The sequence below is a fragment of the Triturus cristatus genome, chromosome 5_2 (assembly GCF_964204655.1).
Source record: "Triturus cristatus chromosome 5_2, aTriCri1.1, whole genome shotgun sequence".
In the NCBI taxonomy this organism is placed as follows: Eukaryota; Metazoa; Chordata; class Amphibia; order Caudata; family Salamandridae; genus Triturus; species Triturus cristatus.
Window position 1 is genome coordinate 752725597 of NC_140588.1, and position 13829 is coordinate 752739425.

At 42.3% G+C, this 13829-nt stretch overlaps 1 protein-coding gene across 1 annotated transcript in view; it reads left to right on the forward strand.

Annotated features, from left to right (window-relative positions):
• Positions 1-13829, forward strand: part of HTR2C (5-hydroxytryptamine receptor 2C) — a 3718710-nt gene that overhangs the window by 3413975 nt on the left and 290906 nt on the right. Inside the window, exon 13 of the mRNA XM_085606666.1 lies at positions 13009-13209. Coding sequence (XP_085462792.1) covers positions 13009-13209 — 201 coding nt within the window. The remainder of the gene's footprint in view (positions 1-13008; positions 13210-13829) is intronic.

The window sequence follows — 13829 nt, forward strand, 5'->3', positions numbered from 1 at the left end:
AAGAGTGACTTGTTACCCTAACATCATTTCCCTTTTATTAAACAAAAAAAAAAAAATCACAAAATACTTAAGGAAAAAAAATGATAAGCATTAATAAATTGAACATCTGACTAAAGTAGAAAAGAACTTATTACTGTACAACTAACTCACATTAGATAATAATCCTTAAACCTTTGAGGAACAGAAACATTACGATGTGTAACTCTAGAAGAGAGGGTTGCCGAAGGAATATTGGATGGGGATCGAACACTGGGTAAAGGATCATTACACACAGCAGTTTCTGAATCAATAACATTAGAACAATCATTATGTAAAAGATTTCCAGACGCAACATTGTTACTGTCCAAAGAAGTTGAGGGAAAGTTATCACAGAAAAAGTCCATGCCAAAACCAAAACCATCAAAATCTGAAGTGCAAAAACTTTTCTTCTTTGTAGAGATGATTTTCAAAGCTTGATCATCAGTGATTTTAACCAGACTTCTTCTATTCCACAACCCCCTATCATTGAATAAAATAGCACTTTTTGCTACTTGAATAACCTTGACAGGTAGTGTGAATCTGGACTCTCCTTTCTTGACTCTCTTAGGTTTTTAATTAGTACCCAATCTCCAACAAAAAATGGAACATCTTTGGTGTGTTTAGAATCGTGATGATGTGAAGAAATAGCATCATGTTTACACCTTACTTGTTCCTGAACTCTCTGTAAGTTCCCCATATGAGTAACATCAGCATTAGTAATATCTTTCACCCAATGGGGACACAGATGTGAAATTGCAACTTAAAAGGAGATATGTTTGTAGTACTGTGGGGGGTATTATGATAGGTCCACAGTTTCTCTTTTAAAAATTCCTCAACTTGTAAACCAGAAGACAAAGCAGTCTGAACTCCTTCCTTAAAGAACCTGTTGATACGTTCAACTAATCCATTAGAGGAAGGAGAATAAAGTGCCACGGTAAGGTGTTTGATTTGAAAAACCTCCACAAATTTCAGCATCTGATGAGACTTGAAATGTGTGCCATTGTCCGTCACAATTTGTTTTGGAGGACCCTCAATGGCAAACACATTTCTCAAAAATTTGATAACCGTATTAGTATCCGGGGAAGACACCAAATCAAAATAGACCCACTTTGAAAAATAGACAATCAATACCAACAGATGTCTCTTACCAGCAGGAAGCAGATCAAATGGACCCGCAAAGTCTAAAGCAACTTTTTCCCAGGGCGAATCAGGTAATGGGACCATATGAATGTTAGGCTCAAAAGTCCTCCAATGCTTATCCGAAACAAGACAGGTATTGCAATCTGAAATCCACGTTCTCACCTGCGAATCTAGACCAGGCCACCAATAGAACTGCTTGAGATTACGAATGGTGGCGGACACCCCCATATGTCCTTCATGACTCTTTTTAAACAGAAGATGTCTAAAATTTGCAGGAGGAACCAAAAAATCATGTCGGAGTAAACATTCATGAACAATAGACAATTCATCCGATACCTGAAAATAAGGTTTAATGGACGCAGGTAGATTTCTTTCATGAGGCCAACCTGATTTAATATAAGACATAACAGTTTGAAGGATAGTGTCACAAGAGAGTGCGGCCAACCAAGAATCTTTGGTAATCAAAGAGTTCTCCACCCAAATGTCATCAATGAATGCCACAACACATTCCACTTCATCATGAATACACGATGAATTGTCATCAATGGGCATCCTCGAGAGACAATCCGCCCGTCCATTCATACCACCGGGTAAGTATCTGATGGAGAAATTGTACTCATGTAGTTTTGAAAGAATTCTCACTAATCTAGCTGAAGCCTTGCCTGTGCCATTCCCATTGAGCAAATAAATGAGGGGTTTATGGTCAGTAAAAATGTAAAAATGAGTTCCCCAAAGAAATGTTTTAAATTTCTCAATTGCCCATGTACAGGCCAGTGCCTCTTTCTCAATTGTACTGTAGTTCTTTTCTGACGAAAGAAGAGACCTCGAGGCATAGGCAATAGTGTGTTCTTTGCCTTCAGAATGCTGTGATAAGACAGCACCTAAACCTAATTGGCTGGCATCTACAGTTACATAGCAGAGTTGATCAGCAATAAAAGGTGCCAAAATAGGTTCAGAAGTAATTAAAGTCTTGATTTCACAAAAAGACTTATGTGCTTCTTCAGACCAGACAAAAGTGTTTCCCTTGCGCAATAATTCTCTCAGTGGCTGAACTATCACAGAATAGCCTTGAATAAACCGAGAGTAATACTCACAAAGTCCCAAAAAAAATCGGAGGGTGTCTTTGTTTTTTGGTGAGGTACTATCCCTGATAGCAGAAATAAGAGAGAGTTTGGTTCTTATATCATCTTTTGAGATACTGTGGCCTAAATAATCCAATTTGTCCACCATGAATCTACATTTGTCCTTCCTAAGAGTAATACCAACATTTCTAAACACCGACAAAACTCTCTCTAAAATAAGATTATGTTCCCTATTGGTTTCTGCAAAAATGAGAACATCGTCCTGAAATGCCTGTACTCCAGATATGCCCTTGTAGAATGGTCTCCATGAATTTTTGAAACACACTTGCCGCAGAGGCAAGACCAAACGGCATGCGCAGATATTTAAATGCGCCAAAAGGTGTGATAAAGGTTGTCAGGTCTTGGCTCTCCTTGGCAAGTGGAATCTGGTGATACGCTGATCTAAGATCAAGAAGTGAAAACACTTTTGCTTTACCCAGATTAGCTAAAAGATCATGGACCTTGGGTAAAGGGTGACAATCAATAACAATATTTTTGTTGAGAGTGCGAAGGTCCACACATAAGCGGATCTCGTTTGTCTTTTTCTTCACGATAACAATTGGACTGACCCACTCTGATGAATCAGTGGTTGTAATAATACCCTCCTTGCACAGTTTATCAAGTAAGGTCTTGAGATCCTGCCTGACGCTAAGAGGGACGGACCTTACCTTGCGTACCACTGGAGATGCATTCTCTTTAAGTTTAATCAGGTGCTCAAACTTTTTTATGTTACCAATGACATCACAAAATACTTCATTAAACCTGTTGACTACATTTGCAACATCAGTTTCAGTTTCACTCTCAATGAAATTGATGGATTGTTCTGCAAGGACAATTGGGTTTTTCAGCACCAGGGATAAGCATAATACCTAGCCTAGCCAGGTCCTTCCATCCAATTATATTTTGCCCTCTGATAGCTACATATATTTTTGTTGTAACCTTTCTACCTAAACATGAAAGGACATCAATGAAATAACCAGACATATCAATATTTTGACCCCCAAATGCCTTAGGGTGAACGTCTGACTGAGACAGTTGTCTACTTTTGTATTTTTCCTCAAATAAAACATCAGAGATGATCGTGATGGGTGCACCTGAGTCAGCCATCATCTCCATGGGAATATCGGATATAGTTGCCTGACAAAATGGTCCTTTTATGGAAATATCTTCTATGTTATCGTCTGAAATTGTAAGAAACATCTGACCCAAATCTTGAGCACATGTGTTGGGTGTGACTTCAACTGAGCTTACCTTAACAATATTTTTACCAGACTTACAAACTGACATAAAATGTCCTAATTTTCCACACTTTGTGCAACGTTTAAATGAAGCTGGACAGCTTGGGGTATTGCCTAGGTGATTTCGAGATCCACATCTAAAACAAAAATTGCTAGGTTTTCTAAAGGGAACCTTGTTAAACCTGTTTCTGGTGTCAATGGCTGAAACTTGAACGTCATCATTTGAAACTATTGATACTGATGGGCTTGGGGAATTATGATCGTTAGATATAACCGTTGAAGAGATTATGAACCTCTATATACCCTTTGCTATTTCAATTGTCTCACTCAATGTTGGATCTCTGCACCCTAATAGCCTTTCTTGTATTTTTTTAGACGCACAGTGATATACAAATTGGGGGAACAACCTTTACAACGCAACTATTACAACGCACTACACTTACAATGCAATTTTTACAACGCAACATCCACTACAACGCATTCCATTACATCGCATGACACTACAACGCATTTTTAAAAACTACCTTTACAACGCATTCCATTACATCGCATACTACCTTTACAACGCATACCATTACAACGCAATAACTGTTGCACCCCCTGGAGTTAGAATAGTATTTTTTACCCCCATACTATCCAACACTTACCCTACTGTTGCACCCCCTGGAGTTAGAATAGTAATTTTTACCCCTATACTATCCAACACTTACCCTACTGTTGCACCCCCTGGAGTTAGAATAGTAATTTTTACCCCTATACTATCCAACACTTACCCTACTGTTGCACCCCCTTGAGTTAGAATAGTAATTTTTACCCCTATACTATCCAACACTTACCCTTCTGTTGCACCCCCTGGAGTAAGAATATAAATTTTTACCCTATACTATCCAATACTTACCTTAAATGCAATGTAATATTATGCGTTGTAATGGTATGCGTTGTAAAGGTAGTATGCGATGTAATGGAATGCGTTGTAAGGGTAGTTTTTAAAAATGCGTTGTAGTGTCATGCGATGTAATGGAATGTGTTGTAGTGGATGTTGCGTTGTAAAAAATGCGTTGTAAGTGCATGCGTTGTAAAAGTGTGCATTGTAACGACATACATCCTACAAATTAATCCCTAAGACATGTGTCTAATACGGCTCCAAAATTACATGTGGAGGCTAAATGTCTCAAGATTGAAATATAATCTTCTACGGATTCATCTATGTGTTGGTTTCTCTTCATAAAGTTAAAGCGTTCAAGAAGTATACTTGGTTCCTCTGTGAACTTTCTTGAGAGTCTCGCTAAACCTTCAACATACACATTCCAACCCTCTTGAGCTCCTGCCGGGGGTTGGACTTGTGGTAAGTTATTGAACACTTTTTGTCCCTCAAAGCCCAAATGACCATAAAGGAGCGCAAATTTTCTTTTTGGATCGAATTCATTTGCATCATTGGCAACCAGATAGTTTTGAAATAAATTTAGCCAGTGTTTCCAGGGAACAATCGGTTTGCCTGGTGAAGGTAAAAAGTCAGAAATGTTTAACAGGTGACTATTTGATGCCATAGTGAATAATAATGCCAATTTCCAAATAGGCGTATTTAAAGTGTGCCTGTCACTGAAGATACAGGCAGAGACAAATGCTTTAAGCTTTAAGTATCTATGTTTTTAAGCCATGCAGATTAGCAATCATGTAACACTTCCTTTGAGATTGATTAAATTAATGGTGTGCCCATCACCGATGGATGGGCAGGTCTTACCGCCTTGTAAATTATCCTCACGTTGAAAGCAAGATGAAGTTTCTGTGTGAAACGTCTTTAATACGAAGGAAAAACGTTTGCTTGTAGCGTTGCTAGGCAACCGACTCTTCCGTCTCATATACGGAGTGCATTTTGCCCCAAAACAGATGAAATATCGAAACAATCCCTCTAGCCGTGTACGCGAGGAGCGTCACGACGTCAGAGGGGAGGTGCCAAAATTATCGTCGGGTGAAATGCGATCCTCCGTGAGATCGGGGCTGGGGATTGTTGCCGCGTCGTTGAAGAACGGTGAGTTTTGAGAAAAAGGCTGTTGAATCTTTTCCTCGGTGGGCTTTGCTAATCCTTGTCGCCAAATGTAGAAATGATGAATTACTCCTTCAGTTGTATTGAAGATTGATGTTTAATGATCGATGTGAAGTACAAGAGAAGAAAGCCCACAACCGGTCACTCAACAGCTCCCCAAGCAAATATCTGAATGAGCGGTTGCAGGCAACAACAACTACAATCTTAGAATTACAGGACACATTAAAAATACACAGAGCGTGGGGAAAACGCTCGAGAGACCTAAGTAACAGCGCGTGAATAACAAGTCGCTCTTAAAGGGAAAGAGCGACTTGTTACCCTAACAGCCTGCCTGATGTTTATTGCATGTCTGGCTCTGGAGTGACAGGGGCTGGGTGAGTCAGCACTAGGCTGAAAAGGCCAATCTGCATTTGGAGTGGTGGGAGGAGTAGCACCTGGGACTGAATGGGACTTTGCCTGCCTTCCACAATGCTGGCCCCTCCCCCTGTGGTGTTTCTGGGGCCAGAGCCTACACTGACAAAGGAGGTGGTGGTGCACCTTTAGAGAAAGGTGTGATTGCCCCTAGAACTGGTTTGGACCGGATGCAGAGCCCTGGGCCAGGGAGAGAACAAAGACATTTGGGGTATAAGTGTTGGGGCTGTGATCCCATGAAAATGTGCTGCTGTTGGACCTGCTTGGAGCTGAAGGACTGCTGGGGGTGAGGAGGAAACACCGTGGGACCCAGCTGCTGTCTCCTAGGGGTCCCAACGTGCTGGCCTGCCTATGCCCAGTTCTGCCCCCCTGGACTTTGGGCCTGGTAGTTTTCCCTGGCTGAGGAGTACCAGTACAGGTTTGGACTGTGTTGTTGCCCTCCTATCTTTGCAAAGCAGCGTGGGGTGAGTGCTGGAGGTTCTAGCACCCTGCCCCAGAGTACGAAGGGCACTGTGGATTGCTGTGCAGCGCTTGGGCTGCATTTCCTCGGCGTGGCAGGTGATTCGTGAGAGGGGAGAGCTACCGCAGCAGACGTGCTATTCCTCTCTGGTTTCGCTACCACCATTGTATTTTTTTTTTGAGGCGCAGCCATGGCGCGGCTACACGGCCCCGGATTGCTCAACGACAGAGAGAGCAAGGATTCCCATGCTGGGAAGTCCTCCGCATTGCCTAACAATGCCAACGCCTTTGTGGGTGGGGCCCGGCAGTGAAAGGGAGCCATGACCCAGGAGGTAGGGGAGACGCCGCAGAAGCCTACCTTTAGGCAGGAGCCTATCCCGCTCCGCCGTGTCCATAGGAGTTCCCTCCAAGTTCCACAGTACAGGAGGAGCCTGCATTGGAAGGTAGTCCCGGCCGGGAAGCGGGACACAGGACATCCTGAAGTCAGGCAAAATCAGCCTAACAGTGGGCGGGGCCTCCCCCGTGCTAGGAAGCCAGGCAGGAGCTACGCCTGGTTGTGGGCAGGCCCCCCTTGTCAACGGAGGCCTGCGTGGACAACAGAAAGATCCCTGCTGGGATCTGGAGACAATACGTGTCAGCACAAGAACCTCTTGGGCTCCTGGGAACTGGCATCCGTGCAAGTCAGTGAGTGGGGTCTGCAAGACACACTGTGGGTACCTAATTGTGTCACACCTACACCGCTGGATTGCGGGCAGCTGCAACATCGGGGAGCATTTTATTTTTCCCTAAAGGAAAGCCACAAGTGAGTTGCACCCTTGCCTCCCCCCGTCGTATGGGCCTGTTCGGGCCATTGCTCGGTTGCATCTGCAGCCAAGGGGGGCTAAAGGAAGCCCCGTGAAGGGACACGCAGTGGGGAAAGCCTCCCCTATGGGACAAGGGCATTTCAGGGCCAGCCCGGGACGGGCTGCACGCAATACTTTGGAAGCTGCCTCATAGGACAGGGAGGACAGCTGCCAGATCTGCACATAGTAATGTGTACGTCCTGTAAGGGTGGGACAATAGTGTACTGTTGACTCATGCTCAGTGTAGGTGCATAGGCACCCTCCATTCATTTGTAATGCTTTTTAGGTTGAGTTGGTAGTATGTGCACGCTACTAGTGGGTACTCTGGTGCACTGCCGAGGTATGTATGAAATGTGGGTACCTATGCCCTACTGTAAAGCTTTTTCCTAATGTGAGCGCTGGAAGTGGTCTCATGCGCATGTGTGGTGCCCTTTGGAAGGGGGTGCTTTGGGTGCACTATTGATACTGATAGTGTACTATGCTGATGATTAAGATTCATGCCTAATGCTTTGCGCTAGGTGCAGTTATGAATATGCCTAGGAGGAGCATGAGTGTTTTGGGTCTGATGCACAGCCAATGATATTTTATGTCTAATGCATTCATGATAAGTGTACCCTCACCAGTAGTTATTGGTTGTTTCACTACTTGTGTAATGGTTATGACAGTGGCCCGATTGGCCCTGTAATTAATTTATGTAATCCCCTGTAAAGCGATACCTGGTGCCAGGGTGCACAGTGTATATATGTGGTTGCATTATAATGTTTTTTATGAGTAGTACAAAGGCTATTTTTTTATATAACCTTGTGTGGAGTTTCTTTTGTGGTGTGCCTAGTGTGTCGCTGCTGTGTGAGTGTGTTGCGCAAACGCTTTACTCATTGCCTCTGGGATAAGCCTGACTTCTCTGCCAAGCTACCAAGGGGGTGAGCAGGGGTTATCTACGGTGTGTAACTCTCTTGCCCTGACTAGAGTGGTGGTTTCTGCCTGGCTTAGGCGCATGCCCTAGCCAACCAGAAATCCCATTTCTAACACTAGTCCACTAGTCCTTCTCTCAAAGGAAAAAAAATAAGCTGGTCCTCCCAAAATATTTAGCCCACAGAAGAAAATATCTGCCAAGTTATAAATTGGGGTTGGGTAAAAGAAAGAGACGTGCACTGGACACACATCTGTTCTCGTCATAATCAATGACCTTGTGCTTTGGTTAAAGCGGACGGTCACCAGCTATGGTTCACAGGTAGAGAGTGATCTGGTAATACAGGTATAACAGTGAATGAAGTAAAATTTATCTTAACATTTTTATGAACATCAGTGCCATTCCCCACAATGCGGGCAACCCTCCCCCCACACACACACAGGTTATTCCTTGTGCTCCAAAGAACAATGCTGTTAATGATTCGAGAAAGCACCTAGAGACCTCTACAGGCTACCAGAATGGCAGATGACAGTGGGGAACCAAGGCAGAGGCAGAACTCTAGAAGAACACTGACTGGAAGCACACTGGATTTTGCAGGGTAACCAGACTTAGTAAAGCAGCTAAAGAGGTGGAAATATGCAGAGGAAAAAGGAACAAAACAGCATAGATGTTGGACCTAATGGTGAGCAAACAAAGCATGGATGGGAACCATACAATCAAGAAAGAGGCAATGTGATTCTCACTTCTAACTGTTCTTATGCTGCCCTGGAAGTATCTAGCTCCATAATCCTGACATTCTGATTGGTCGGACTCTACGTCTACCCCAAAGTCCCTACTTGCGTTTCTCTGCCACATCCTCCATAGAAACAAATTCCAACCACCGCACTTGTGCCTATGAGATGTCTGATGTCTTACAGAGAGATGTAACCTATGACCCCTGACTTGTTCCAAATTACTTCATCTCTTGAAACATGCAGTATAATGATTTCTCCCAATACTGATCATGAAAAAACACCAATTCCTATGTGACTCAACATGGGAAATGCGGCTTTCGACATCCCCAAATAACATCTCACCCTTTGAACAATTAGCATGAAATACCCAAAGAAGCGGGGTTGGACAGGCCAAGTATCTGCTGACTTGTGTAGAGATCTGTTGCGTGGCATGAAAGGTATCAGCAAAAACACAAAGCCTAATTTCTATGTAAGCTTTACTATACATACAGTCATTAGTTCAGACATTCTGAACAGTGAAATATTTAAAACGTCATTCTCTGTCAATGGTGCTGTGGGTCATCTCACCCTGGTGTGTGCTAATCGTGTGCTTCAGTGGAAAACCAAACGTAATTTTTTTGGGAAGTGTCATGTTTCATATTTGGTATTCACTTACAGCACAATGGATACACACTGGTGGAGGTCCACCTAATTGTGAAATTAGCATGATTTTGTTTTTCATCTAATTTATATTTCTGCAGCTGGTGTAGGACAAACGTATTTACCTGTACCGTTTTCCCAGTGCAGTCACTTCAATGATGTACAGTTATGCAGTCTGGGATGTGTCTCAGATTTGTGTGCTGAAATGTGAAATTTGTAGAGATTTGTGGGCTATTGTTGAAACTATTCTAGCATTAATGGGAGAACCTGAAGGAATTGAGCACTTGCTGGTTTATTATTTACAAAATATTGATCTAGAGACTAGGATTTTACACCATGCAAAACTATATAAATAGTTTTACATGGTGTAAATCCCACTCTCTAGATCAATATTTTGTATATAATAAACCAGCACATTTCTTAGAGACTTGGTGATGTTGCCCCAAAACGTTCCCCTTACCTCTTTAAGGCTAGATGTGGGCAGATGATCGATTGGCGACATAGCAAGGTTGCGCCCGCTGCTCTTTTGGGCTCTCATTAGGTGGACCCCGGAGCTCGAGCCTTAGGCTGTAGCTCTCACCGAAGTCAAACAGATAGATACCGGCTGCAAAATAGGCTGGATTTCCAAGGCCAGGAAAATGATGACGGCTTTGAGGCTCCAAGCGCATTGGGAAAGGCAGGAACCACCAAGTAAAGAAGAGATCAAACGCCTGTATTGGGAATGGGTGGGCCGTCAAGAATTCAGTAAACCAAATGTGGGCAGACTAACAGCAGAATTGTATCTCCATAAACAGACCAGACATCTTGAGCCCTTTCCTGATATGATTCAGGTCCCTCGGGATAGGACGCTTTACATTCATTTTAGGTTTGGCACCCTTCCTGTCAGTGAGAGAACCGCAAAATGGCACACACCTAATCAAACACCAAAGGGATTTCCATGTTGCAGGGCCACGACAGAAAGTGTGTCCACTTTATGTTCGCATTCCCGGCATCCAACATTTCGAGGGCCAATTGGTTGAAACCAATTTGTCGGCAATTAGGTACTTGGGACTTTCAGGCTGCCCTGTGCATCCTTAGGTCTGATCCCAGACCCCTTTTTGCGTGGCATAGTTTCTTAGTCACGTATGGCAGGTTAAGTGGAAGCCCCTTACAGGAAAGGTACCGAATCTTGCTGAATGATGTCAATACGCAACTGTTGTAGGGCCCTAAGGCTGCTTATTCAACTCTGATACCACATGTTATGCACGTGCACTTTTGTTCTCAACCCTCTGTGCTGCCATTCTATGGTAGGGTGGGAACCTTTGCAGAAGGTCTGCTGTGGGCTATGGCCTGAGCCCATTATAAAGGTTTTTCTCCATGAAGAATTGTAATGCTGTTTCCCCCATTTCATTTAAATGTATCAAAATGTACGTTTTTAATGATAAGACGTGTATTATTTTTCTAATCGCTTGGTCCCAGTAACCGCATTTTCCACCGTGGGCGCAGCGGTGCACTTGGATGGATGGCTTGTATATATAGTTTTTAGAACTTTGTTTTATGAAATGCTTATCATGTATCTCTTTTATAAAATGTTATTTTTATAGCTTTTATGACACCAGTTGTCCAAATAAAGCATAACTGACTGACTATATAAATAATGACTTTGACGACCATAATGTGCTGTTATAGATGGTAGAAGACATACTATGCGCTCTAGCGTGATATAAGAACACAACTCCCACTGCAGCATACAGTCTCTCATTGCTTTGCATCTGAAGCCCTTGATCTGATGGCTAATTCCCATTTAGTTTTTGAAAAACTGAAACCAGTGAGAATGTTTTTAAGAGATGGTTAAGGTCCATATTGGATGAATGTAGCAAGGCTGCTTTGATTCTATTGGACCTCTCTGCAGTGTTCGACACTTGACAATAATTGCAACTTCATTTACCTGCTTTTTGAGCTCGGCATAAGAGTGTCTGCTCTCCCTCTGTTGAAATCCTTTCATTCAGAGAGGAAAGAAAATGTGGCAATGGGGGAATTCAAGTGTGAAACCCTCTGCCAGCATGTGGGGTGCAGCATGGCTCTTCACGGAGCCCTAACCTTTTCAATCTGTGTGTCACCCCACTGGCAAAGCTTATTAAGTCTTTGGTTTCTCTGTTTTCTTATACCTTGATGACACTCAAATAGTGGTCTTGGTATCTAACAACCCAAAGAAAACATCAGCCAAATTTAACAACTGTATGAGACAGACAAATAACTGGGTAAAAGTCAATTGTTTAAAACTTAACTCCGGAAAAACAGAGGTCCTTCCTGTGGGCAATGACACCTCCTCTTGATCTCTGGCTTGGTGGCCCCAGTAACTGGGCTCATTGCCCACCCCCGTGAGGAAAGTGAGGAGCTTGGGGATCATCTTTGATAACAAAATAACCTTTGAAGATCAAGTTAATATCCTAGTGTCATCTGTTTTCCTAACTTTGAGAATTATCAGAAAGATATGTCCTTCCATCCCACTGGATTTTCAGACAAAAAATAGTAATGACATTGTCCTTATCAAAATTGTATTACAGCAATGCCCTACTCCTTAATATCCCCAAAAGACTGGTCCACAAACTGTAGATGTTGAAAATGCGTTCACATGAGTTCTCTTATATATTCCCAAATATCAATCTGCCTCACATGCATTGGTTACAGTGCTCTGGTTACCCATAGAGAAAAGAATCAAATTTCAGGCACTGTACAATGTTGGTCTAAGTTACTTGCGGGACATATTCATCTGGTACTCCCCACCAAGAAAACTTAGATCATCCACTTCTAAACTTCTGGTGATTCCTGAAACTAAATGGGCTTCTTGTGGAGGCAGAAGTTTAATTCAGGGAACTGCTAAGGTGAAAAATGTGCTTCCTATGAATTTGAAGAACATTCCCAAACTCTTGTCCTTCAAGAAATGTCTAAAAGCCTAGCTATTCTGCAACTAATGGAGCAACTGTTTCATTTCGACATATTTAGCACCAAAATGCCTCTGCAAATCCCCAAAAATCAATTCACTCGGAGAGGCATATTCATTTAGGGTGTGAAAAACAAGCATTTAAAGGTCCTAACTATCAAAAATTCATAGATTTTCTGTGATTTATTTTGAAGGGTGTGTGTGCATACGTGTGTGTGTGTGTGTGTGTGTGTCTGTGTGGGTGTAAGATTTGATACCCTTCTCATCTCTTCTGCCTAATCTGTGGGTTTTTTTTTAACAACAAATGGCTTCAAGCTGTCATGACAATAATTAAATATCCTTCCTGAGCCAAACCATTGAGTATTTAATCAACAAATGCTGTCTTGTCTGAGTGCTCAACAAAAACTCCCTTAATAACCACATTTGAACCATTTTAAGAAAAACTTTCTGACTTTTATTACATTAGTACTATTAATTCTGCAGTATTGCTTCATTTCAACCTCCTGCTTTGTCTTCCATTTTCTTGCAGATTATGCCTGGCCTTTACCAAACAAGCTCTGCCCCATATGTGTATCCTTGGATGTGCTGTTTTCAACTGCATCTATCATGCATCTGTGTGCAATCTCTCTTGATCGGTATGTAGCCATACGAAATCCAATAGAGCACAGCCGCTTCAACTCACGCACCAAAGCAATGATGAAGATTGCTGCAGTGTGGACAATATCCATAGGTAAGCACTGCTGAAGTCCTTTTCTACCAGCAACAGCATCATGTACTCTAATAATATTATTCAAATACTATGTGAAAATTCTTGCATATTTGCAGTCTACATAATGAAATGATTCCCTGGACAGTAATGAATGTAGCCAGGTCTGAAAGTAGAACTGGTGTGAGCAGTATTTAGATTTGTGTGCACTGGGGTTTATTTTGATTATTTGTTAAGTATCATCAGGCCTGCTTCAAAGCACAATAAATTTAAAAGGTAAAAATTCACAATCCACTCATATTCACACTCACCCAGTCCTATCTCCACACTTATGCAGCAACAAACAACTTATCAGCGGCCACAATTAATTCTACTTATTCAATCCCAAAATCCATATACAGCAAATAAACAGACCATACATTACACCTGACGCTCATCTAAGCATACTCGAGTATTTATTACAATGTACAGACAATATCGTGGCACTCCGATTACATGCAGTATTCATCACGGAAGCCTATCAGTTAACTACATATTCTTGACATTGTTATCCCCACAGGTCACAACATATAGCGTTCCAGGCGAAGTGTAGTAATCATCCACAAATTCTTCTGCACTTGCACACATAAGTAACATACCACACT